This window comes from Bombina bombina, chromosome 3, assembly GCF_027579735.1.
Source record: "Bombina bombina isolate aBomBom1 chromosome 3, aBomBom1.pri, whole genome shotgun sequence".
NCBI classification, from domain to species: Eukaryota; Metazoa; Chordata; class Amphibia; order Anura; family Bombinatoridae; genus Bombina; species Bombina bombina.
Genome location: NC_069501.1, coordinates 901,778,908 through 901,804,833, shown reverse-complemented (window position 1 = coordinate 901,804,833; position 25,926 = coordinate 901,778,908). Strand labels below are relative to the sequence as shown.

At 36.4% G+C, this 25,926-nt stretch overlaps 1 protein-coding gene across 1 annotated transcript; it reads left to right on the top strand.

The window, feature by feature from the left end:
* Positions 1 to 343: 343 nt before the first annotated feature.
* KLF5 (KLF transcription factor 5) lies at positions 344 to 25,926 on the top strand. The gene is made up of 4 exons (XM_053707927.1): positions 344 to 668; positions 3,093 to 3,951; positions 9,192 to 9,251; positions 23,679 to 25,926. The coding sequence occupies exons 1-4, from the start codon at positions 465 to 467 to the stop codon at positions 23,855 to 23,857; spliced, it is 1,302 nt and encodes a 433-aa protein (XP_053563902.1). The 5' UTR covers positions 344 to 464; the 3' UTR covers positions 23,858 to 25,926.

The window sequence follows — 25,926 nt, the reverse complement described above, 5'->3', positions numbered from 1 at the left end:
CTATTCGATACAACGATCTTATTATTTTAAAAAGTATTAACATAATCACTAGATAAGCACTAGTTTGTTGTCTTATACTGTAGGTTGTAAAACGTCAACTCCGGGGCCACGCTAGTGTTAACGAAGTTTTTTGCTTTCGTTTCACTGAGCAAAGTGAACGTGTTTGACAAGTTTGATGTAGGAACTCCTAGCACTGTGCACCACCCTCCCACTTCGGACACCCACGCAGGAAGCGACCGCCCCCAGGTACTGATTGGCCGAGGCTCTTCCTTGTCCTGCCCCATAGTCCTGCCCTAGAATAAAGTGCGACCCACCCTACACACAGGTACATCGTGCTGTTATACAGATGCAGAAATAAGTACCTGGTCCTGCTCTGGACTGGTTCATATCACACCTTCCTGGCTTTTCCTTTTGTTTCCCCGCTGGAGTGGTTGTGCGTCTATACAGTTCTATCTGACTGACCTATGGCTACTACGGTTCTAAGCATGAGTGCCAGGCTGGGTCCGGTCCAGCTGCATTGCATGGACGAGCCCGCTGTATTTACCCAGCTGAAGCCTGTCATGGGGAGTGCTGGGCAGCCCCTGAACCGGGATGACCCTGCCGTAGGAGGACATGTCTTTGCCGAGGACATGAAAGGGACAAGGATCTTGCCCGATGACATGGTACTGGTAAGTTGCTGCAGCATCCTTCTAGCTGGGCAGGTGCAGGCGGGGTATCGCTCTTTACCGCCGATAGCTACTAACTATGTGTGCTGCAGCTTTTGTGGCGACAAGTTTTTCAGCACTTTGGTAGCTATAATATACTTATTAATTTAATAATGTACGTAACTTCCATTCCATCTTCTACTAATATAAACCAGAAAGCTGCAATACCAACTCGTACAAAAACGAGTAGCGTGTCCAGTGTGTCATTTTGATCAGGTCCTAAAGCCTTACAGAGAAACCAGATAAGTAAAGCACGGTCTACTCTAGTGCAATACCGACAGGGTCCATATTTGGATCTCGGTAAAGCCTCAGTAAGTTGACAGCAACTGGCTTCCTTTCGCCCCCACACGCACAGTCATGCAGATCAGAAATAAAATGTTTTTAGGAAACTTGCTTGGGAAGGATCCACAATTCCACATGCAAACAGCAGCTGGGTGAGCTAAAATCAGAAGGAGCTAACCACAAAGTGAAATGAGCACTTTCAGATTCATACTGTTGATTCATTTAGCTGGAATACAGTATATTTAGTGTGTATGTATAATATAGGGGTGATCATGATCTCTTTAAGAAAGATTTATCCAGAATAAATCCCATATACTTTAGAAGTGAATTTTGCAGAGAAGTAATTTTGTATATGTTGTGTTTGTAGAGAAGTGTGTGTGTGTGTATATATATATATATATATATATATATATATATATATATATATATATATATATACTGTGTATATATATATATATATATAATCACACACATGTTACCCTTTCCAGCTGTTTGCATGTGTGTTAACAACATCAAATCTAGTAGCCAGATATGTTATGTTTATTTGTAATGTGTCAACAGATACTGTAGCACTATACAGGGGGTACAATAAATAAACAGGGAATGTTAACTGTTACTGGCAGTGGGCCCTGCTCCGTAAAGAGCTTGTGTGTGTATATTATTATTATTATTATTATTATTATTATTACTTAAAGATTAGTTCTGTATGTATGTTTGCAGAATCAATATATTTACAGGTCTTGAAATATCCACTAGTCCCAGACGAGTTAGAAATTGCAGAAGGCGAGTCAGTAATTTTTTTTACGTTTTTCCTATATTTAACATTGAATGGACTAGTAACTTTCCCCCTCTGGACTATTAGCTTTTTAACCCCTGACTAGTAAACTATAGTGGTATTTTTCCACCCTTGTATGTATATAAATAGGTATAATATAGATGAACTATAATAATTTACAAAGTTGACAAGACCTTCCCTTCCTGGTTCTTTATGAAACATATATGTTAGTTACCTGTTTACCCAGTTATTACATATTCATATATGTTTTTATTGCTAATATCACTTGCATAACTCTGTATACATTGTTATATCTCTTATCCTGGTAGTACAAAAGCTGCAGGCACTGGTCTAATAATAGGGCTGTAAAAGTAAAGTTTGTACGCGTGCTTTATGCATATGTATTGTTGCAAGGAAATTAAGTTAGCTTTAGGTTTGTTTGAGGCTAATTTGAAGAGAATTATTACACTTGCTTTCCATTTGTCAGTTGATTCATTTTTGAGAATGCTGGGGGGGATTAGGAATGACTGGAGTTTTTACAGTGCAAGGGGGAATGTAGCATTTGTCCATTGAAGAGTACATGATAAATGTTTTGCTGATGAGTGTGCTAGTAACATCTGCCTACAGCAACCTTCTGCCACCAATACTTCAGTTAACTGTTTAGCATAATCATCTCACTGCTGTGATAACTATTTGTGAAAATGGTTATATTCACTTGAAATCTGCATTGCATTATATAAGAATATGTACATCTGTATATTGGTATAACATCTTACCCCAACACTTCACTCCCAATGAACTAAAGTTGCCTAATTGCACTTGTTTTCTTATTTCAAAGGTTGACTCCTTAATACGCATGCAACTTTTTTTTTTTTTTAAATTTATTTTGATTTTAGAAAACTCATGTTGCTGTCCTAAATAAACAAATGTGTGTGTGTTCTATTCTCCCCCCCCCCATAAATATAAATAATAATAAAAAAAAAAAAAATAAATATATATATATATATATATATATATATATATATATATATATATATATATATATATGTTTGTCCAATAAAGCAGAACGTTTTCCTTATCAGCCAGTGATGATTAATTAGGAAGTCCAAAACCAATGCTGTAGTGTTAATTTAATTTAAATTAACCCATCTTAATATTTTTCAGAAAGAGAAAATATTTTCACCATAAGCCAAGGCTGCACTTTCATATGCATGAGTTGTTGTTGTTGTTGGTTTTTTTAAGCTATTTGTAGCTTCAATCTTGTCATATTGTTGCAGTACATAAAGAATAGTGATGGTAATGTGTGCATTTTTTTTACTTTTTTCTTTCAGACAAGATGTGAAATGGAGAAATATCTGACTCCCCAAAATCCACACGTTAACATAATTCAAGAACAAAAGAAGTACAGGCGAGATAGTGCCTCAGGTATTGATCAGTTCTTTAATGACGGTGACGGGCTTCCCTACAGCATCAACATGAATCTGTTCCTTCCTGATATCACACACCTAAGAACAAGCCTGTATAAGACCCAGAGACCACCAGTTACCCATATCAAGACCGAACCAGTTACAGTTTTCAGCCAACAAAGTGATGCTACAGCCACACAGCCCCTTCCAGAGTTTACCAGCATCTTCAGTTCTCACCAGAATACAGACGTAAATGACATATACATAAAACAGGAGCTCCCTTCTCCAGAACTTCAGCTACCAGTAAATCACCAGCAGGGTCAGTTGTACCAGTTATTAAGTTCACCAGATCTAGATATATCCAGCTCCACAAACCAGGCCTCAGTAATGGACACTATTAACAATGCTTCCATGTCTGCAGAGTTGTCTAGATTTGGCACACATCACTCACCTGTTCATCAGACTGCAATGAAGCAATTTCAGAGCATCCCTCAGTGCTCATATGGTATACCTGGTCAGTTTCTCCAGCAGCAAGAAGCAACATATTTTCCTCCTTCACCTCCTAGCTCTGAGCCAGGAAGTCCTGATAGGCAAGCAGAACTTCTTCACAGTTTAAATCCTCCTCCCTCATATGCAGCCACAATTGCATCCAAACTGGCAATTCACAACCCAAACTTATCCGCAACTGTGCCAGTGACTTCACCTTCTATCCAGCCTGTTCGTTACAACCGAAGGAACAACCCAGACTTGGAGAAAAGGCGAATCCACTATTGTGACTATCCAGGTAAAGTTACTATATTATCATTGCTTTGCATTAGTCTTCACCTAGATCACATCCCTGTTACACTTTTTTTTTTTTCTTTTTTTTCTTTTTTACATTTCGAATTGGAAGCATTTTTGCAATATGTTTGTTTTGGCAAAACAATATTTTCTTAAGTTATCAGTATTCTATTTTTCACAAGCACAGGACCTACAGTAGTTGCAGGTGGAGGTTATGTGTATGCACATTTGACCACAGCAAATTTAAATTTTTATATATATATTTTATATACAAATAAAATTTTGTAAATGAGTATACTGCAACAATGCTGATTGCTTTGGAAAAACACTACTATACAAGGCACAGACAATTCTTATGTCCTTTAACCACATTAAAGTACAACAGCACTATTTTTAAACTTTAATGGAAGTTGTTTGTTTTTCACTTGTTAAAGGTGCATTCAGGTATTTTTTTTTTTTTTTTTTTTTTGCTGTTGCATGTAATAGAATAGAGTTTTGGTATGTTTGTGTTTCTGTGCTAAAAATTGTATTCTTTTGGGGCGTGGCACTGTCAAACAGTATAGCTGTGGGAGTCTCACTTGTTTAAATTGGGCTCTTTCATAAGGTAGATATAAATGTGCAAGGTATATTGCATATAATGAAGGCTGCAAACATTTAATGCATAACAAAATAAATAAGATATTTTTAAAATAAAAATAATTAATTTTTATATTGATATATTATGTTGTGACATTCTCCCCCCCCCCCCCTCTTTATTTCAATGCATTCTGCAGTGTCCGGTCACACATGAAGGTTGTGGGTTGTCCTTTTGATTAGCAAGTGCAGAAATCCAATCATAGAGCTATATATTCTAAATAATAATAGTGAGGACAGACAAAGTCCAACGGGGTGTCAAACATTCCTTGTGGACACAAATAAAATACATTTATAAAAACTATGCTTTAAAATACAAAGGTAAGAGTAACTTTTTTTTTTTTTTTTTTTTTTTTCTGTGGTTAGGTTTACCATTAGATTTAATAAATATATCTCCATAAACTCTTATGCAGCATCAGTGACAATGAAGATGGGGAAATGCTTGTTCATAAATATGCATGGCCAAGTAATTTGGTGTGCTTTTCCATATGGACAGGATTTTTATTGTTTGGGAGCTCTAAAAGAATCATAATTTCAGATGTCTTTTTAAACTTTACTATTTCTAAATTTACAACTGCAATTGATCTATCCATGTGTTTGTTGTTTTAAGATTGATTTAAAATCTACTGTACGTCATTGCACAGCAGGTGGCAGCAGAGGGCTTGCATGATTAACATACACCATCTGCGAGAGGGAAACTGCTGCACATGGCAATACAATAGACTTGTGCAAAGGAATCAACTATTTGATTGATGTTGTGTTTTTTTTTTTTTGTGATGGTATAATACTGTTATACGCATTGGAATAAAGTTTCGAAGCAAACACTATTTGTAAAAATTAAACCTCAGGATCAGTTCGGGGGGGCACTGCCTAAGCTGCTTGGCACCCCGCCCTCCCTAGGCTGATCGTTGCCTACGTCAAAGGGTAGGATGTTCCATGTTGTCCTACTGGTGTTAAAGCGCTGTTCGGACGTCATGGAACATCCTAATGGTGTAAAGAGGTTAAAGGGACACTGAACCCAAATTTTTTCTTTTGTAATTCAGAAAGAGCATGCAACTTTCTAATTTACTCCTATTATCAATTTTTCTTCGTTCTCTTGCTATCTTTATTTGAAAAAGAAGGCATCTAAGTTTTTTTTGTTTGTTTTTTTTTTGGCTTCAGTACTCTGGACAGCACTTTTTTATTGGTGGATGAATTTATCCACCAATCAGCAAGGACAACCCAGGTTGTTCACCAAAATTGGGCCGGCATCTAAACTTACATTCTTGCATTTCAAATAAAGATACCAAGAGACTGAAGAAAATTTGATAATAGGAGTAAATTTGAAATTTGCTTAAAGGGACAGTTCACCCAAAAACTTTCTCCCCTTTAAATTATTCCCAATGATCCTTTTTACCTGCTAGAGTGTATTAAATTGGTTGCAAGTAGATCCTTTACTCATATTTCAGCATTTGAAATAGCTGATTTAGTTTGTGGTTTCCCAACCTATACTGAAAGTTTTGATACTGGCGTATACGCTATTGACAAGCCTAAGTAAACACAGCCAGCAGAAGAGATTACACTCACAGTGGGGAGCAGGATAGTTAAGTAATAAAATGATAATTTTCCATTGTTCTCTCTTTGTATTGAGCTTTATTTTTCCAGACAAATGTAAGATAAGGAAGCAAGTCTGTGTACATGAAAGTGATAACATAATGAGATCTGATATTACCTGAAGCTCAACCCATTGTAATAGGCTGTGGTTTCAAAGCACAAAACCAGCTACTTCAGATACACAAATAAACCTGAAAATGCAATTTCTCAAATATTTTATACTCTGCAGTTGGTATAACAAGTCATTTAAAATACATTTATGGAAAAACAATTTTACAGTGTACTGTCCCTTTAAACTTTAATGCTCAATCTGAATCACAAAATTAAATTTTTGGGTACAGTGTCCCTTTAAATGAACCAGTGTATTTCCTGTTACCTTTAAAGGGATACTAAACCCAAATGTTTACCTAAGTTGTGGTTGCTGATTGGACAATAAGCAAGTGCTATCCAGGGTCTGAACCAAAAAGGGGCAGTCTCCTAAACTTAGATTCTTGCTTTTTAAAATAAACATACCAAGAGAACAAAGAAAAATTTATGATAGGCATAAATTAGAAAGTTGCTTAAAACTGCATGCTCTAGCTGAATCATGAGGAAAAACAATTTGAGTTTAGTGTCCTTTTAAAGGGACATAAAATATTTTGAGATGGTAATATAAAATATTTAAGTGTGTATATGTGTATCTCTCTCTCTCTCTCTCTCTCTCTCTATCTATCTATCTCTCTATCTTTCTTTCTTTCGTGAAAAAGAAGCAGACACCCACCAGATTTAAACATCAAATTCTTTTAATCCAGAACCGTGACGTTTCTGGGTTTCATCTACATGTTAGTCTGAAGACAGGGGTGAAACCCAGAAACGTCACGATTTTGGATTAAAACAATTTGATGTTTAAATCCGGTGGGTGTCTGCTTCTTTTTCACTGGATTATTAACATTGCTGCTGATTACCCACCCGGTCATCAGAATTCGTGAGTGCTAAACCTACTTGAGAGAGATGTGTATGTGTGCTGAGCATCTGAGTACCCCTTTCAGTGCGGCAACTTACCTCATTAGATTGAGGTAAATTCTGGTAAGGGGATTCAACTCATAAAAGATTATTCAAGTGGACATTTACTACTTTGCCTTTTTTCATAACTTATAAGACTGTTTTTATCACTGTTCCGTATTTATTTCTAATTTTATTCATCTACTTATTTATCCAGCTTTTAACCAATACTTACTGTTTGAGATAAGGAATTCTTAAGCACTGTTATACCCTTGTACATACTTTTTAACTCTTACATTATTGGGGAGCTATACGCTACCCTCTGATGCATTTGTCCTTTAACATTAGCGCATCAAAATAGGCTTGGCTTGCTGACAGATCAGATTTTGTTATCTTATCACTTAAATGCTTCCCTTTCTTGTCCCTGTACAATACTTAAAAAATAAAGCTTTAACATCTTCGTTTTCAATTGTTATTTCTTCTGCTGGCTGTGATTACATAGTTTCTAAATAGCCTATACCTAGGTATAGAAACTTCCAATATAGGTATAGATACCACAGGCTAAATCGGCTTGTTGACTCTTATTTCAGCTTTGTATTTTCTTAGTAACACTACACTTATAAAATGTGATGAAATCTTTCTCATCAATTAGTGTTTTCTCTTAATCAGTGACTAGCTGTCTATTTTTGTGGGTGAAGAACTAGAATACAAAAACTCAGGACTAGGCTTCTTTTAACGATCACAATGGGCAAGTTCTAACACTCAGAACTTGAAATGTACCCTGCTGACACTTCAAGGCTAACTCTGCTACATATCGATCCCTAATTGGCTTTAACTGATAACTGCAGTTAAATGCATTTTTGTACAAACTTGATGACCTTTGCTAGCTTGGTAGTCTGCTGACTAAAGCCCAGCTTGGTTCCTCCAAATAAGGCAAATTGTGGGTGGAGTTTGCCTATTGAAAAATTGATGAAAAAGGATATTTGTTTTTAAAAACATTAAGACTGGGCTGATATGTTTTATTCTATAGCTGCAAAATATTAATGTCTTGTAATTACAAGGTGTTTACTCTCTTTAATGCATAAGTAAATGGCCTCCATCTACTTAACCTTTATTCTGTGGTCATCTGCATGCCCCAGAACCAATATTATCACGCAGAGAAGTTTACTGGCGCATGCGCACTACACACCAGTGTATGTGCTAATCTGCTGCAGTATCACAAAACCATGCCAAGAAATGTGCCTGATACACCATGGGATTTAAATAGTGTATTTTAATGCTTACTGACTTGCAGGAACAACTTATACAACTCTTTGGGTTTCATGTCCATTTTAAAGATATTATTATTATTATTATTATTATTATTATTATTATTGTTATAGTTGACTAGTATTTTTTTTTTTTTTTTAGAAAGTTTTATGTGTAATAGTAAAACAAACTGAATTAAAGTATCTAGCAAAGTATCTAACAAAATGACAGTGGCTTGCCTTATATACTTCATTAACAGTCATCATGTATATTGCAGCACTACATAAATGCCTTGTAATTACAAGGTGTTGCATACACCTTAAACCTGAAGTAAATATAAGGTGTGTGGTGTTTTTTAACACATTTTTTAATAATATTCATAAAATAAGTTTAAATATTAGAAACAAATGTGGGAGAATGGTGTCAAATTTTAACACCGTAGCAACTATCAGGCTTTCGTGTTAGCAATGCCAAAGTTGTAATAAACTCTGCTGCAGTTAACAATTCAGGAATCTCCCTATGTATTTTTAGAATGTAAGAATGCAGATGAAAATATAGTCCTAGGAATAATTTGAGAAGTCAGCTCAGTAGGAATAAATAAACTGATGTGTGATAAAATACACCTGCTAGATCATTAACCTCGTTGTGTCTCTAAGAAACATTCATTTCAATCAATAGCACAGGAGGTATCTGACTAATGTTCGTAGAGCTATTTTTTTATGTATTACATTATTTATTTTTTTTGACTTCCACTTTAACGGACGCTATTTCTTTACATTTCATTTTCAGGTTGTACAAAGGTGTATACCAAGTCATCCCATTTAAAAGCTCACCTGAGAACACATACTGGTATGTACATTTCTAGTTCATTTTAATGGTTGTGCAAATATCATAAATAGAATTCCCCCCCCCCCCCCCGTCTTTAAATCTTTCGCATTCATGGTCTAATTGTGAGATGCTTTGTTCCCTATGACAGTGAAATTAAATCACCTGGCTGTATTATTTGTAACGTACGCAGAGGTCAATTTGTGCAATTTGTCTTTCATTACATTTTAGTCGTTCTCCTCCAGGTCTGCAGAATAACAGAACATCAGGCTAAAAACGAAACAGTGTTTGCCCTTTCTATATGATGCACTTTCTTAAATATCTATCAAAATATATGAGAAACTGAGTGTAATGTCCCAATGTTAGATTTTAAAGAGAGTTTATTTAGCTGGGGCCAAAGAAATATGCTAAACAGGAACTAGCTGATAACTTTTTCTGAACAAGAAAGTTGGGTCATTTCTCGAATATAGCATAGCATGTACTAGTTGAAAACGTCTAGTATAATCGGGGTTTTTTTTTTTCCCCCAAAAAAATTCTCTTAATATTTTAAAATTTCTTTTTAAGAAACTTGAGTATGTTTTCTGACATATCAAAATGTGTTAGCATGTCCATCCTTCCAGTTTGTTATTTTTGGGTGGCTGTGTTTACAGTAAAGACAAACTCTCTATACATAATTACTTTTTAATTCTGTATATTTTTTTGTTTTTAAATACATTTTATAGACAATGCTTATTACAGGCGGATATAATAACCTGATTTTATTTCTAAATTGGAAATATGATTTTTATATATATATATTTATTGTGCAGGGGCACATTACATCAAGGACACAAAAGCTGAAATTAAACATTCATGGTTCAGATAGTGTTTCATTTTAATAAACCTGGTATCCTTTGTTTGAAAAGCATACCTTGGTATGCTCAGGAGAAGCAATGCATTACAGTGAGCTAGCTGCTGACTGGTGGCTACACACATATGCCTCTTGTCTTAGTCTCTCTTTACAGTATGTATTCAGCTCCCTGTAGCGCATTGCTTCATTGGAGTGGACTTTAAATGTGTGTAACACCTTTTGCACTGCGTTATTAAATGCAAGCCAAACTATTATAAAAATGGTCTCACTTATTAAATATATATATTTTGCTATATAAAACACAGAAGGAGGCTGCACTCTCATAGCGGATTGGGTACATATCATATGACCCTGCAACATGCTCAGCCCTGGGTGCTCAATAGCACTCAGGAAGCGGTGCTGTCCCAGGCAGTTAACCCCAGACAACTGCAAGGCCCATAGGGAAAAATTACAAAATAAATTAATACAACACACAGAGAAAGTCCAGCACGCGCAAGCTCTCGGCTAAGATTACATAATCTATATCTAATCTATTTTTATTTTATTTTTTATGCTCCTTTTTTAAAGAGAGTCGGGTTCCATTAGTTTTGGCTGAGCAGGTATATAAATTTGTGCTAAAGTAAACTCTTATCTAAAGTGTAGATAATAATCAATAGGCTATCTTTAGTAAAAGAAAAAATCCTTTTTGATTGTTCTCCTGGGTACCTCCAGCAGATGTAAGCCATCTTCCGTTTTTAAGGTTACTATGTAATCAAATACCTGGTTTAAGCAGTTTACCTAAATGAATTGTATTTATATGGAAACAATCTAAAAGCTGAGTGTTACTATGGAAATCCCAACTTTGATAAATGGAGCAGTTATCTCTTAACAGCCACTGTAAAAAAATAAAAGCAATAGAACAAAGGTCTGTTTTGCACACTGTTACCATGCTAAACAAAACAGTTTTACCATTATGTGTTTTCATAATCCCAGTTTAAACATATTTCTATACAGTGTCCTACACCGATATTGAGTCATTTCTTTATCTGCTAACCTTGGCTATGTGATGATCAGAGCTGATTTATTGGATTAGAAAATGCCTATTGTGTGGTTATCTTCCACATTTTCAGCAATAAACAACTTTGGTTTGCAATGATTATTCATTCATAGAACTGAATGTTTTAAGAATGGAATCTCAGATGTACCGATTAAACAATCTACATACATTTGCATCTCCTATATCTGTGACCCCCAAAATTGTGTGTACATTTTTTTTTTTTTTTTTTTTTTTTTTTTTTTTTTAAGTTCCTCATTTTACATTAGTTACATTAGCTTCAGTAACATTACTATAGTTTACTTTTTTAATTTTTTTTTTTTTTTTTTTTTTTTTTTTTTGCTAATATAGTATTTGCATATAGATATAGAGATAGATATAGATAAATATATTATTATATATATATTTTTTAAACTCTCCTTTCAAAGTGTTTGTGAAAAAGGGTAATTTTATCCCATACTCACTTTAAATAATTTATGGAACATGTACACTTCCTAACTCTAATTAATTAACTTTTAACAGGTTTAAGTTTCACTAATCAAAGCATGTTTGAATTGGGAAGAGAATATGATCAGCAGTGGCTGTCTTTCACAAGTGTGTTAAATCAATTATTTCAGGCTAGAAACTCTAAGCACACAGTTCCATTTGCTTTGTGTACAACTTTGAAACTTTTTTTTTTTTTTAAATCTTTAAAACACTATTATTAAAACTAAGTTGCCTTCAAAGCAAATCCTAAATTAATAAGATAGTACCATGCAATTCAATTTAAGAACGCTTTGTTTAATATTATTTAAATGGCCTTGAGGTATTTAGCTGTCTTGTTTATCTGGACAAACTCGTTCTTTGGTAATCGCTGACTATTCAAACGGCATTTTCTTCCTAATCTTACTTTCTTGACAATACCTTTTTAAATCACCTGTGAATGATCACCTCCCTTTACAATCTGTCATTTTAAATAAAATAAAAAGCCTGAAGCAAAGTTTGTCTGCCATAAGAAGTCAAAACACTTTTAGAATTTCTTTTGTATTAAAACCCAATAGTCTTTTTAGGGTATTTATTCAGCCTTGTTGGTCTTTCAGCTAGTCTGAATACCCTCCTAATAGATTTTGTTTCTAAACAAACACAGACAATTCTCATTTGCAAAATGCTGGGGGAGACTATAGTCTGTAGTGTGTATGTATGTATGTATATATATATATATATATATATATATATATATATATATATATATATATATATATATATATATAATGTATGTTGAATCCATTTTTTTTTTTTTTTTACTAAACACAAAATACATTTTTTGTCTTTATATTTTATTTTATGTGTTTATTCCAATTTTTTTTTTTTTTCTTTTGATTGATTTTTATCTGGTCATGCACACTGTAAACCGCTGCAGGGCATCTTAGAGACTATTTTTATTGTGGGTCTGATAGACATCACATACATTAATGAGGAGAATCTATGTAAATCCTGCTTTGCATTTCTCAGTCTGTCTGCAAATTCAATCTAATTGAATTTAAAAGCAATGAGTAATAGGTCTGTAACTGGTTTTATCCCATAAGTGATTTCTGGTTAACATTATACAGAAATAACCATGATAAAAGCAATGCCTTATTGTAAGGTCTGTGCTTAAATACACCTGACTGGCAATGATTTCACACACTCTAACAAATAATGCTGCATATGTGCTGTGGAATACAACTATTACATTTTTAATTATTTTTTCTTTACATGGTCGGTACCAACTGATCACATTGTTCCATAGGTAACGCAACTCTGGTATTTTCATGGCCTTGCTTAATGTTTGTTTTGTGTTAGGGTCCAAGGTTGCTTTTACACATAGGTGAATTATTCATGCACCAATAATCTCTGCAGACAGCTTTATTGTTAATTTAAATACCATAGCTGTGACAAAGAAGAACTCATTATTGGCTGCATTTTTGACCTGGAATAGTATAGAAAAAAGATGCTTTCTCTAAACCACTTACAATTTTACTCCCTTCATATTAGTCTTTTTTTTTTTTTTTTTTTTTTTTTTTTAACGTTAAGGATTTTTGGTATTTACTAACTGAGAGACACTTGACCTAGGTCTTATATTATGAACATATTAATCTCTGTCCTACCCAGGGCTTCAATAGTTCAAGTTATTTCACCTTCTTTAACCTCCTTGCTCCATCCCCCACTTTTCCATGTTTTATATTCCAGTGTTTACAAACTAGAAGTGGAAAGAGTTTTTCAACATGGCTAGTTTTCCACAGGTTACAATAAACTACTCTTATCAGGAATCCCCACTAAATTCCAGAATACTTAGAACCTCATATATCACTGGAAAGACACCCAAATACGTTTAACAGCTTTTTTTTTTTCTGAAAATGGAGCATCTTTTCCTTATTTACATTACATGGGACCAGTTAATAAAATTATACACCTGACTATGAATTTTTCTCCCCCCCAACATAAATCACATACATTTACCCAATGCTTCTTGTATTACTTTTTGCTAATGCTTTAGATACAGATCTTTTTGGTGTCTGTGTAAATCACAATACCCTGTATGCACAATTACAATATATATATATATATATATATATATATATATATATATATATATATATATATATATATATTATATGTGTGTGTGTGTGTGTACTTTTTTTTTTTTGACATTCATTAAAATTATAGTTACAGTGGGCAAGATTACATATGCGGCGTCACCCACAAAAGCAGTTTTTTATGCAGTTTTGGTTTCACATATAAACGCGGCGCGTATATTTCACCCGTCGCCCGCAATTTTTACTCTCATAAGCTAACATAGAACCACGTCGCAAATCGGTATCACATATTCAGAGTAAGGACTTGCGTGGAGAAATTTTACTCCATTTTCACCTCGCCACACATAGGCAGGCGCAGCAAGACTTGCTCTGAGTATGTGAGACCCAGTAACCCCCTGAAAAAAGTAACTAACGCATGCACAATATATATCTACCTGTCAACCGCCACCGCAATAACTAATAATCTATATTAACCCTTAATCCGCCAACCCCCACGTCTCAAAACATTTAACTTATTAACCCCTAATCCGTCATTAACCTACATCGCAACAAACCTAATAAATCTATTAACCCCTAATCTGCCAAACCCCCACAACCAAATTAATCTAAGATTACAAAAAATAAAGTCTAACAGTACATCAAATAATAAACCAAATTATCAAAAATAAAAAAATTAAACCTAATCCCTATGAAAATAAAAAAGCCCCCCCCAAAAAAAACCAAAAAAAAACCTAATCTAATGCTAAACAACCAATAGCCCTTAAAAGGTCCTTTCTTTTGCAAGATGTACCAAGTCCATGGAGCTGAAGAGCTAGCAACAGAACTTTCCAAGATAGAAGCCCCTGAAGAACATTAAGAACTAAAATTAGACTCCATGGCGGAGCAACAGGTTTAAACATAGGCTTAATTCTAACTAAAGCCTGACAAAAAACCTGAACGTCTGGGACATCTGCCAGATGCTTGTGCAAAAGTTTAACACCTTCTCTCAACCCTTCCTGCTTAGAGCCAGCAAAGAGAATGACTGAGGGGTGGAGTTAAGGGGGGAGCTATATAGACAGCTCTGCTGTGGTGCTCTCTTTGCTACTTCCTGTCAGGAAGGACAATATCCCACAAGTTAGGATGAATCCGTGGACTCGGTACATCGCAAAAGAGAGAAATTTATCAGGTAAGCATAAATTCTGGTTTTTTTTTTTAAACAGCTCTTTTACCTTAAATACTAAGTCCCCCATCTAAAAGTAAACCCCCCCCCCCAAAAAAAAAAAAAAAAAATAACAATAAAAAATCCTAAAATACCCATTGCCCCATAAGGGGCATCTGTATGTGCATTGCCCTTAAAAGGGCATTCAGTTCTTCTTCAAAGGCCCATTAAATCTCTAATCTAACCCCCCCCCCCCAAAAAAAAAAAGCCTAAGTCTAACCTCCATATAAGTATTCACGGTCCCTGAAGTCCGGCGGTGAAGTCTTTTTCCAGGAACAAGCTGGCGCGGAACTGAAGACCGGCGACCATGGAGTGTGGAGATCCTCTTAGTACGATCACGGCCACATACTGAGGCTTGAATTCAAGGTACGCATTTAAATATGCGGTACCTTGCATTCTTATTGGCTGATTTGTTTTCAATTCAAATCAGCGCATAGGATTTCAGTAGCTCTCATCCTATTAGCTGATTTGAAATTAAACTCAAATCGGCCAAAAAGAATGCCAGGTACCCCATATTTAAACTCGTACCTTGAATTCAATCCTCAGTATGTGGCGGTGATTGTACGAAGAGTATCTGCGCCGTCACCGGTCTTCAGTTCCGGGCTCCGTGCCAGCTTGTTCCTATAAGAAGATAGAAGATATAGCTGCTTGGAAGAAGACTTCACCGCCGGACTTCAGGAACCGTGAGTACCTATCTGGGGGTTAGACTGTAACGGTACCAACCGGATACCAAGGGTTAACACCAGGGAACAATGTCCTGCATAGGGAATCAGCAATTCACAACCCAGCCAGTTTTCAGGTTTAAACAGAATGAATTTTATTAAGGCTCATATGCCCAGTATTTATGCAGGTCTGACCCCCCCCAGAAGGGGGGTTGAAAGACTGTTGTACATTGAATGGAGGGAACACGCCCTTTTACATGATACAATAGAATACCTTGCTCAAGCTGATAACAATTTAAACACAGACACACACTTGGCTTTCCTTATCATCTAGGGTCTGCTCTCTGAGGTTGATTAAACAATGGACTGTGTATCAATAACATTAATGACAGTGCATAATAGCTGAGGCTAAAGCTGAACACAGTTAACTCTTTCAGTGCTGACAGAAGGGTCTGTCACATCTACATAGCACAATATACAGCCTATAGACAACCTTTCTTACGTTATAGTCCAGAAGTGGCTAGGTTTGCCACAATGCTCCCCCAGAACCAAGCCGGCATACACAGTCTGATCCCAACGGATCGGCTTGGGGATGTCCGGGGCAACAACTTTCGGCTCAAGTAAGCTACGGGGTGTTCTCCGCCATCTGCTCCAACTTGGCTCAGTACTGCCCCCACCCCAAACATGGAAGCGTCTCTTCCCGGAGGGACTGGGCTTGGGTAGTCACAGGGTTAACATCAGCGGGATCCATGGGAGCATAGGCAGAAACAAGGGGGGCCAAGTCATTTCCAAGGAGAACATCAGCAGGTAAGTCCTTCTTGACCCCCACATTCACAAGTCTAGCGCCCACTCCCCAATCCAAATGTACCCTGGCAACAGGTAGGCGGAACACAGTGCCCCCTGCTACCCTCACAGCCACAGTGTCTCCAGTGTGCTGTTTCTCAGGCACCAAGTTCTCTTGAAGCAAGGTCATGGTAGCACCAGTATCCCGTAGACAACTGACCTCCTTCCCATTCACTTTAACCCGTTGCCGGTTATTCCGGTGGGCAGCTTGCACGGGGTCTGCTTCATGTAGGCTGCCCCAGCATTCTGGCGCCTCTACGTAGCGGGCCACAGGCTGAGGATTATGTGGGATTCCGCCAGCGGGTCTTCTCCAGGACTGTGCTTGATTCGCTGCGTTTAGGGGACACTCTGGTCTTTTGTGCCCTAGTTGCTTACATCCAAAGCACCGAATAGGTTGTGAGTAGCCCCGCGAATTGAACCGGGCTCTCTGAGGGTAGTTCGTGGCCGGAGGCCGTGTGATATAGCGGTGCGCCGGGGGTTGGTAACTGGCAGCTGCTGGGGTGACTGGGGGTCTGTACTCCACTCTAGCAGTGGGCAATCGGTATACTGCTCCCCCTGCCCCTCGTACTGCCACGGATCCGCCAGTGGGTGCTGTATCCGGCACCAAATGGGGAGCTATCAGGGTTAAAGTAGCTCCCGAATCCCGAAGTCCCCGGACCGACATCACCTCATGCAGAATTCCCAGGGGTTCCTCGGCTTGGGTGCTCAACACCTCATGAGCGGCTGGCTCCGTTTGGTAATGGTGAGCAGCCGCCCTTGGGGCCAGGTTCTGTCTGACCTGGTTCCAAGCTTGTCTGCTCCGATTTTGGGTGCACTCACGTGCCATATGTCCCCACTGCTTGCAGGTGTGGCATTGTATATTAGCCCGTCCGTTGTTAGGCTGTAGTCTATGGTGCCTCCTGGCATCAAAATGCTGGTCTGCTAATCTGGCTGCTTCGGTTAAGGTGAGGGGTTTTCGATCTCTCACCCATTCTTGGGCTTCTGGGGACAAGCCGTTAAAGAATTGCTCCAACAGCATCAGTTGTCGCAATTCTTCCATGGTGGTAGCTTGGCTGGCCTGTATCCACCCCTGAGATGCTTGATCCAGCTTGTGGGCCCACTCTGCATGGGAATCTCTTTCTGGCTTGCGCAGGCCTCTAAACTTGCGCCGGTATGCCTCTGAGGTAATGGCATATCTTTCCAAGATCGCTCTCTTCACTTTAGCGTAATCCTTGCTGTCCTCCCTGGGTACAGCGCGATACGCTTCCGCTGCCCTACCGGCTAGCTTGCCTGCTAGCACCGGCACCCATACGGACTGCTCCAAATCATGTAACTCGCACAGTCTCTCAAAATCCTGTAAATACCCATCAATCTCATCCTTCTCCTCACAAAACATTTTAAATGCATGGTATGGGATTTTGGGTCTTACTGGGTTGCTGAGTGCGTCCAAAATGGATTCTGCTCGGGAGGATGCATTCCGCGGACTGTGTGCCATCACGTACTCCTGCACATCTGCCATTACCACGGATAGCATATCCCGTGGTACAGGTTGGGGTAAAAATTCCAGCCTGGTCCTCATTTCCCTCTGGTATAGGGTCTCCTCCATGGCTGCTGGAGGCGTAGCGCTGCGAGCTCTGTCTCCCTCCATCAGCTCAGCAATTAATATAGCCTTGGGTTTGCTGCTGCCTATCTTTCCCCTGGCTTCTAGCAGTTCCTTTTACGTTTGTCTCTTTAGCTTAGAATAATCCATCTCCATTCACTTCGGTCCCTGGTACTCCTTCCATCTTAGTCAGTATTGTAGTAATCCCCCTCTTCCTGAGGTTACTGGCTTGTGTAGTTGCTCTTCTGGGCGATAAGGTTCATTCCGTCGCTTGCCACCAATTGTAACGGTACCAACCGGATACCAAGGGTTAACACCAGGGAACAATGTCATGCATAGGGAATCAGCAATTCACAACCCAGCCAGTTTTCAGGTTTAAACAGAATGAATTTTATTAAGGCTCATATGCCCAGTATTTATGCAGGTCTGACCCCCCCCAGAAGGGGGGTTGAAAGACTGTTGTACATTGAATGGAGGGAACACGCCCTTTTACATGATACAATAGAATACCTTGCTCAAGCTGATAACAATTTAAACACAGACACACACTTGGCTTTCCTTATCATCTAGGGTCTGCTCTCTGAGGTTGATTAAACAATGGACTGTGTATCAATAACATTAATGACAGTGCATAATAGCTGAGGCTAAAGCTGAACACAGTTAACTCTTTCAGTGCTGACAGAAGGGTCTGTCACATCTACATAGCACAATATACAGCCTATAGACAACCTTTCTTACGTTATAGTCCAGAAGTGGCTAGGTTTGCCACATAGACTTAGGCTTTTTTTTTTTTTTTTTTTTTTTAAATCTTTGGGAGGTTTGTTTTTTTGGATTAGGGATTTAATGGGCCTTTGAAAAAGAGCTGAATGCCTTTTTTTAAGGGCAGTAAAAAAGATGAATACCCTTTTTTTAGGGCAATGGCCATACAAATGCCACTTTTAGGGGCAATAGGTAGTGTAGGATTTTTTTTTAATTATTTTTATTGTGGGGTTTACTGTTGGGGGGAGGCTTAATTTTTTTTTTTAAAGGTAAAAGAGCTGTTTAACATAGGGCAATGCCCTTTTCAAGGCTATTGGTAGTTTAGCATTAGATTAGGGGGTGTTTTTATTTTAGGGGGGAGTTTTTATTTTTATAGGGATTAGGTTTCTTTTATTTTGATGTAATGTTAGCTTTTTAATTGTTTAACTTAGTATTTTTTTTTTTAATGTAGGTAATTGGGGTTAATTTAGGGGGTTTAGTAATTTAATTGGTTATTAGTGTTGTGTGGGTTAATGGCAGATTAGGGGTTAATAGTTTTATTAGGATTATTGCGTTGTGTGGGTTAATGGCAGATTAGGGGTTAATACATTTATTAGGTAGTTTGCGATGTTGGCGGATTTAGGGGTTAATACTTTTACTAGGCTGATCGCGATGTGGGTGAATGGCGGATTAGGGGTTAATAGTTTAATTAGGCATATTGCGTTGTGGGGGATGTCGCTTTAGGGGTTAATACTTTTTATTATTAGTTCCGATGTGTGTTTGATGGCGGATATAGGGGTTTTACATGTTGGATTTATTTTTGGGAGGCGGGTTAGACTTTTACGAGAGATTTGACATTTGTTTTTATTTTCTTAGGCGCCGGCAGTTTATAACGGGCTGCAAGTCACTGGCGACTCCAGAAATTTGTATTTACGCTCATTACTGGACATCGCTAGTTTATCAGACTTACGGCACTTTATGTACTGCCAGCGCCGTATATGTAATACCCCGATGTGCGAGGTGAAATTTCAACAGTTCCGCTGAAGCTTGCGCCGCATATGTAATCTTGCCCTGTGTGTTAACTTTGCTGTATGATAGGTTATTTACTTGATAAGCATGATTATTTTTATTGGTACCTAATTTTGCTATTGCATTCACTGGACATTATGAAGAAAAATAAATCTATGGGGATTCACCTTACACCCCTTTATTTTTTTAATAGTTATGTTTATCTTTTTAATATGATTGTTATACCTCAGCAATGAAGGGGTAAAAAAAAATACAAATAAAAAATTATATTTTTTATATATAATTTTTTTTTCTTCTTCCAGTGCTATGCATGATATTTCTGGCATGGAAAGTAGAGGCTTGAGTGTACTATTTGGCTACAAGTTGGTACCAGTTTCCTCCATGGTGTTTTACTTGAACAGCGCTGACATTTTAACAAATCTCATAGAAGTTTAAGTGGAGGAGTTACTGCTTTTCACTTTGCAGTAAAATCACTGTTTTAATTTAGTCGTCATGTTCCACTAACTGAGCTAAAAGCATTATTCTTTAAAAGCATTAGTATTTTTTTGATTTAATACTTTCATAAAAAACAAACAAAACAAAAAACCTTAATTGGAAGCATATCAAGATCTTCCGGAGTTCTGAGGCACAGTTAGAAATAGTTTTTACAGCAGATTTTTTTTTTTTTTATTTATTGTTAAAGGGACATAATACTCAAATGCTAAATCATTTGAAAGTCATGCAGCATGACTGTAAAAAGCTAACCTGAAAATACTACCTGAACATGTAAAAAGGGAAGAAAGTTTACCTAAAAACTTTTTTTTATTTTTATGAAAAGTGTTCGTTTAAAATCTGTATGAATTAAATGTCTCATTGACTAACTAATAACACACTCTATTGGTGAAGAGGAACACACCTCTGCAATGCTAAAAATGTGTCTCATCACCACTGGAATATAATCTCTATTCCTAATATTATTATTATTTTTTTTTTTTTTTAACTAGTACATAATTTAGAGAGAAAAAAAAACAGTTTTCAGAGCCAAGTCATATTAAAAGGTGTAAAGTAAATGAAATTTTACATTAACAATCGTGACAGGAAAATCATCCTTGCAATAGCAGAAGCTATAATAAGCTGATCTATATTTAGCTCTAGCTATTAGATGGAAATTGATAGGGATTTATGTCTATTTTGTTTAATACCTGTTTAATATTCATAAATTCAGCTGAATCACTGCTAAACAAACTTAAATGGACAGAAAACAGCTTGCAATTACAAGACATTTCTGTTGTGTTGCTATTGCATAATATTTGAGCTAAGTTTTTAATTTTTTTTTAAAACACATAAACATCCTTTTTTTACTGCAATTATGTTTGCAATAGCCAGGCCCCACCCACCATTTACCTTATTTGGAGAAGCCAATCTGTGCTTTAGTTTGCAGACAACAAGGCTAACCACTGTCATAAAGTTAGTATAACATGCACTGCTGTGCATTTGTTATCAGAAAAATACAATTAGGGACAGATAGCTTTAGATTAGCTTAAACATTATATACTCCGTTTTAAAAGTGTTTATTTACGGTTACTTTGAATTGAGAATAATGGCCTGGGTGATATTATGTACAAAGTGGCTTTGCATGAATTCTATATAACCAAGCACATATGAAAAGTATAAATACACATCAGCTGCTACTGTAAAGTCTACAACTAAAGCCTTAACGTGAATATAAAGTATCATTATTGAGTGCCCGGTTTTTAAAAATACTATTAAAATCAGGGCCACTTTTATTCATGAAACTTTATATTGTAGTGTGTTTTTTTTTTTTTTTTAATAATTACCTTTCTCTTCAGCAAAGCCGGTCCGGTGATTCCACCCCCCGCCCGCAGCTCCTCCGTAATTACGTCAGCAATGACAAAACCGGCTTCCTCCAATCATGGTGTGCACCCCAGAGTGTCCATTTCATGAGGCCATGCCGTGATTGGAGGAAGTCAGTTTTGTCATTGTTGTGCTAAGTACCGCATGAGAAGCTGGTGGGGGATCGCTGGTTCTGGCTTTGCTGAAGAAAAAGGTAAGTATTTAAAAGAACAGAACACTGCAATGTTAAAGTTTCATGAATGAAAGTGCCCCTGTTTTTAATAGTATTTGTAAAAACCGGGCACTCATTCATGAAACTTTACATTCACTTTAATTTGTGTGTGTGTGTGTGTATATATATATATATATATATATATATATATATATATATATATATATATATATATATATATATATATATATATATATATATATATATATATATATATATATATATTCTAGTACAGCTACTTTGTAACTGAAATTTGTACTGCAAAACTTTATTGCTTTTGTTGTGCATGTAATTGAAACCAGTGCTCTGTCAGCACAATTACACACATCAGTTTAGGAAATGACAATTAACTGAACGCTGTGTTCTGACAGTAAGGGACCGGTGATGAATGACTGTATTCTTAATGTGCATAATGGTTTTAATTATGGCATTAGTATGCAATTATGGAATAGGAGAGAGGGATTTTTTTCTACATAAGATATCTTTGCTTAAAGTATGATGTACAGTCTGAGAACAAAGAGATAAAGTAACAGAACAAATTTGTCTGAAAAAGCAAGTTGGTCCCAAAATCTGTTTTGATAACGTTGTTGTTTTTTTTTATTTATGATGACTTCTGTCAAAATTGCAGTGAGGATTAAATGGTAAAATTAGGCTGTGTGTCCAGTATATGTTTGGTTGATGTGTTAGACAGGTTTGATAACTCATGCACTATGTAAAGGGACTTTCTTATTCAATTTTTGCATTACTGATTCTAGCTTACCATTTTTAATGTTTGTAAAACTTCTGGCTCCTAAATAGGAAACTGTGCATAACGGACACCCCAGCTTTGGTGAGACAGTGTCCTGCTTGGGAGCAGGAGTCTAACACATAGGGGTCGATTTATCAATGTCTGATGGACCTGATACGCTGTAGCGTATCATGTCCGCCAGACATTGCTGAATGCCGACAGCGTATTTAACATTGCACAAGCAGTTCTAGTGAACTGCTTGTGCAATGCCGCAATCTGACGCTAGCAAGGGGTGTCAAATCAACCCGATTGTATGCAACCAGGCGGATTGATGTCCGCAGCCTCAGAAGCAGCGGACGAGTTAAGGAGCATCGGTCTGAAGGCTCGCGCGGAAACGGGTATTCAGCACCATTTGGCCCTTGATAATTCGGCCCCATAGCGTTAAATCACAAGTGGTACTCCTAAACGTAGCATGAGTCATGATATCAATATTGCAACCACTGTAACTTTAGCTTGGTGTTGAAAGTAAATGCGTCTTCTCTATCCCAAACTAATTTTGCGTTCACCAGGTTAGCGCGACTAAAGACCTCAAGAGTTGGAGCCAAAATTGCACCAAACACAACATAAATACATTAAAATAAAGTTTCATTCATATGAACACTATCTGATTAAAAATTAGTTTTAAAAATATTAAATATTTATAAGGGTTCAAAGGTATATGACTATGTATTTGACTGCAAAGGAGATATATAATATATCTCTATCCATCACACACATACCGTGGTCGCAAAATCTGTAGTCCTGAAGTTGTTTCGCTTGTGTGCAAAAGTTTACTTTCAACTTGTAATACACCCTAACCCACTCGTGCAAAAGCTTACTTCTATCAGTGTTTACGTCTAAGCTGGAGCATTAAATACCGCTCCACTTCTAATCTAGCCCTTATTGGCTTGTGGTAATGCAAAAAATGCACGTTCTAATAAATTAACATCTCCGTTTTGCATTAGAATCTCCCCTTTTTAAAGTATTTAGTATTCTCTACAAATTCTGGTATTGTTACTATGAATTCTAATTTGCTATTGTAGCCTTTACTATGTGTGCAATAAAGATATTTATTGTGGATTTTTTTTTTTATTTTTTTTTTATTTAAAAATTTTTTTTTTTATTTTTTGCAGGTGAGAAACCATACAAATGTACATGGGAAGGCTGTGATTGGAGATTTGCTCGTTCTGACGAACTTACTCGCCACTATAGGAAACACACAGGCGCTAAACCCTTTCAATGTGCAGTTTGCAACCGCAGTTTCTCTCGCTCGGATCACTTGGCCCTGCACATGAAAAGGCATCAGAACTAATTTAGACTATGGAGACTCTTCTAACTATGCAATTTTCCTTTTACTGCCTTATGACTAAATATACTGCAGCTAGTAACATACCTCTAGGATTATTGCTGCAGTAGTAAACATTGTATTGCCGTTCTGATGTGGATTTCACCTGCAATGGGCTCAGAAAACAAACTGGACTTTTTTTTTTTTTTTTCCATTCTGCTGGAGAAGCTAAAAATGTACTCTATAATAAGTGCATACAAGACCAGCCATCTTGATCTTTGCTAAACCTTTTTTTTTTTTTTTTTTTTACACACTTGGCAGGTCATCTTCATAAACATTATTTACATCTCAACACACAAGACTTTTAAAGTTGTTTAGTGATGTTTTGACCAAAGCACTATCTTTATTGTGATGGTGTTTAGTAAATGAAATGAGGTCACAGATGACTGCACGCAAGGACAAGCCATAATTTGCAAATACTAAAGATTAAGCGGTTGATCCCAACTTCATCATACTTGATGCTACAAGTACATCTCTTGGTATTCGCGTTACACAAATTCAGCCTTGGAACAAATTTTTTTTATTTTTCTTGTTGCTTATATTGAAAACTGGATTCTCCATATGTAATTCACACTTTTCAAAATTATTCAGCTTTACTGGTGCCTTATAATATTTTGTGACCTTTTTTGAGCTTGCTTCTCCTGTTGCTTTAGAAAATAAGTAAATACACTGACTGTAAAACGTTTATTTATAAAATAGTTGCTACTTGATGTGTAGGGTACATTTAACAACGTGCATGTAGTTTGATAAGCTAAATGCAAAACAATGTTTGAGTAACATTAAGTTCCATACTCGCTGCAAGAGCAGATCTGTTCATGTTCTATAACTTTCACAATAATATGTGTAAACATCTAGTACTCAGGATTTGCTGTGCAAATTTTTTTTTTTATTTTTTTCTGACAGTGTCCTGAAGGATTACAGGGTTGTCAGGTGTCCTGTATTTAACTGGACAGTCCTATATTTCAAGTGTGTGTAAAAAAAAAAAAAATATATATATATATTTTATTTTTTTTTAATATTTTTTTTACTTTTTTTTTTTCAAGGAGGGGCAATTACTGCTTTCTGTATGTTATCAGCTGAGGACTTAAACTTACTGCTTTTGTACTGGCAAATGAGGGGATAAATATCTAGTTTGTGTGAAAAAGTTTTAGGGGAAAGGCACTGGCATGACCCCAATTTACCGCCTTTTAGATAATCTGCTGGTCTGACAGTATTTTTATAGAGAACATCTGGCAACCCGGATTTAATACAATTCATATTGCATTATTTAATGCTTGAAAAAGTCAATAGTTCCTGGACTATTTATTTCCACACACTATCTGTGCACTGCACTGACATTTTTGTACTGGGGGAAAAAAATAAAAAAACATTTCGTGTTTTTTTTTTTTTTTTTTTTTTTTTTTTCCCTCTCCCTTTTTGATAGCCTGTATTGCATTGAGATTTATGGCTAAATATAAATGTAACTTTGTAGTAAGCCAAACATTTTTTTTTTTTTTTTTTTAAATCCTTTCTAGTGGTTTATGTATATTCTCAAACATGTTACTTATAGCGACACAGTAATTTCTTGAAATTACAATGTTTATTTTACTATTATAATTGCAGTATCTTGCAAAACAATGTGTATCTGAATAAATACTTCAGTGAAGGTTTGATGCATTAAAAAAGTGTAAGTTAAGGCAAAAATACAAAATGCTATCAAAGTACATAGAAAGGGTCTCTAATTCTTTAAACTAATGTGTTTTTCTAATCTATTTATTTTATGGTAAATGGTACAATTTTTATTTTTTTTTGTAATGTAGTTATTTTACCTAAAATTGATAAATTAACATGGTTTTTTTATAACCTGCAATATAAAACTTGTAAATAAATAACTGTTGTAAATAATTTTGTACTATGCTTTAAATGTATTTTTTTCCCCTGTATTTTTACATCGTTGTACTTCTAATACAAACAGGAGAAAAACGGCCATGTTGCAAAATAAATATTTCATTTTTATGAAAACTTTTGAAAATAAACTAAGAAGTATATGATACAAA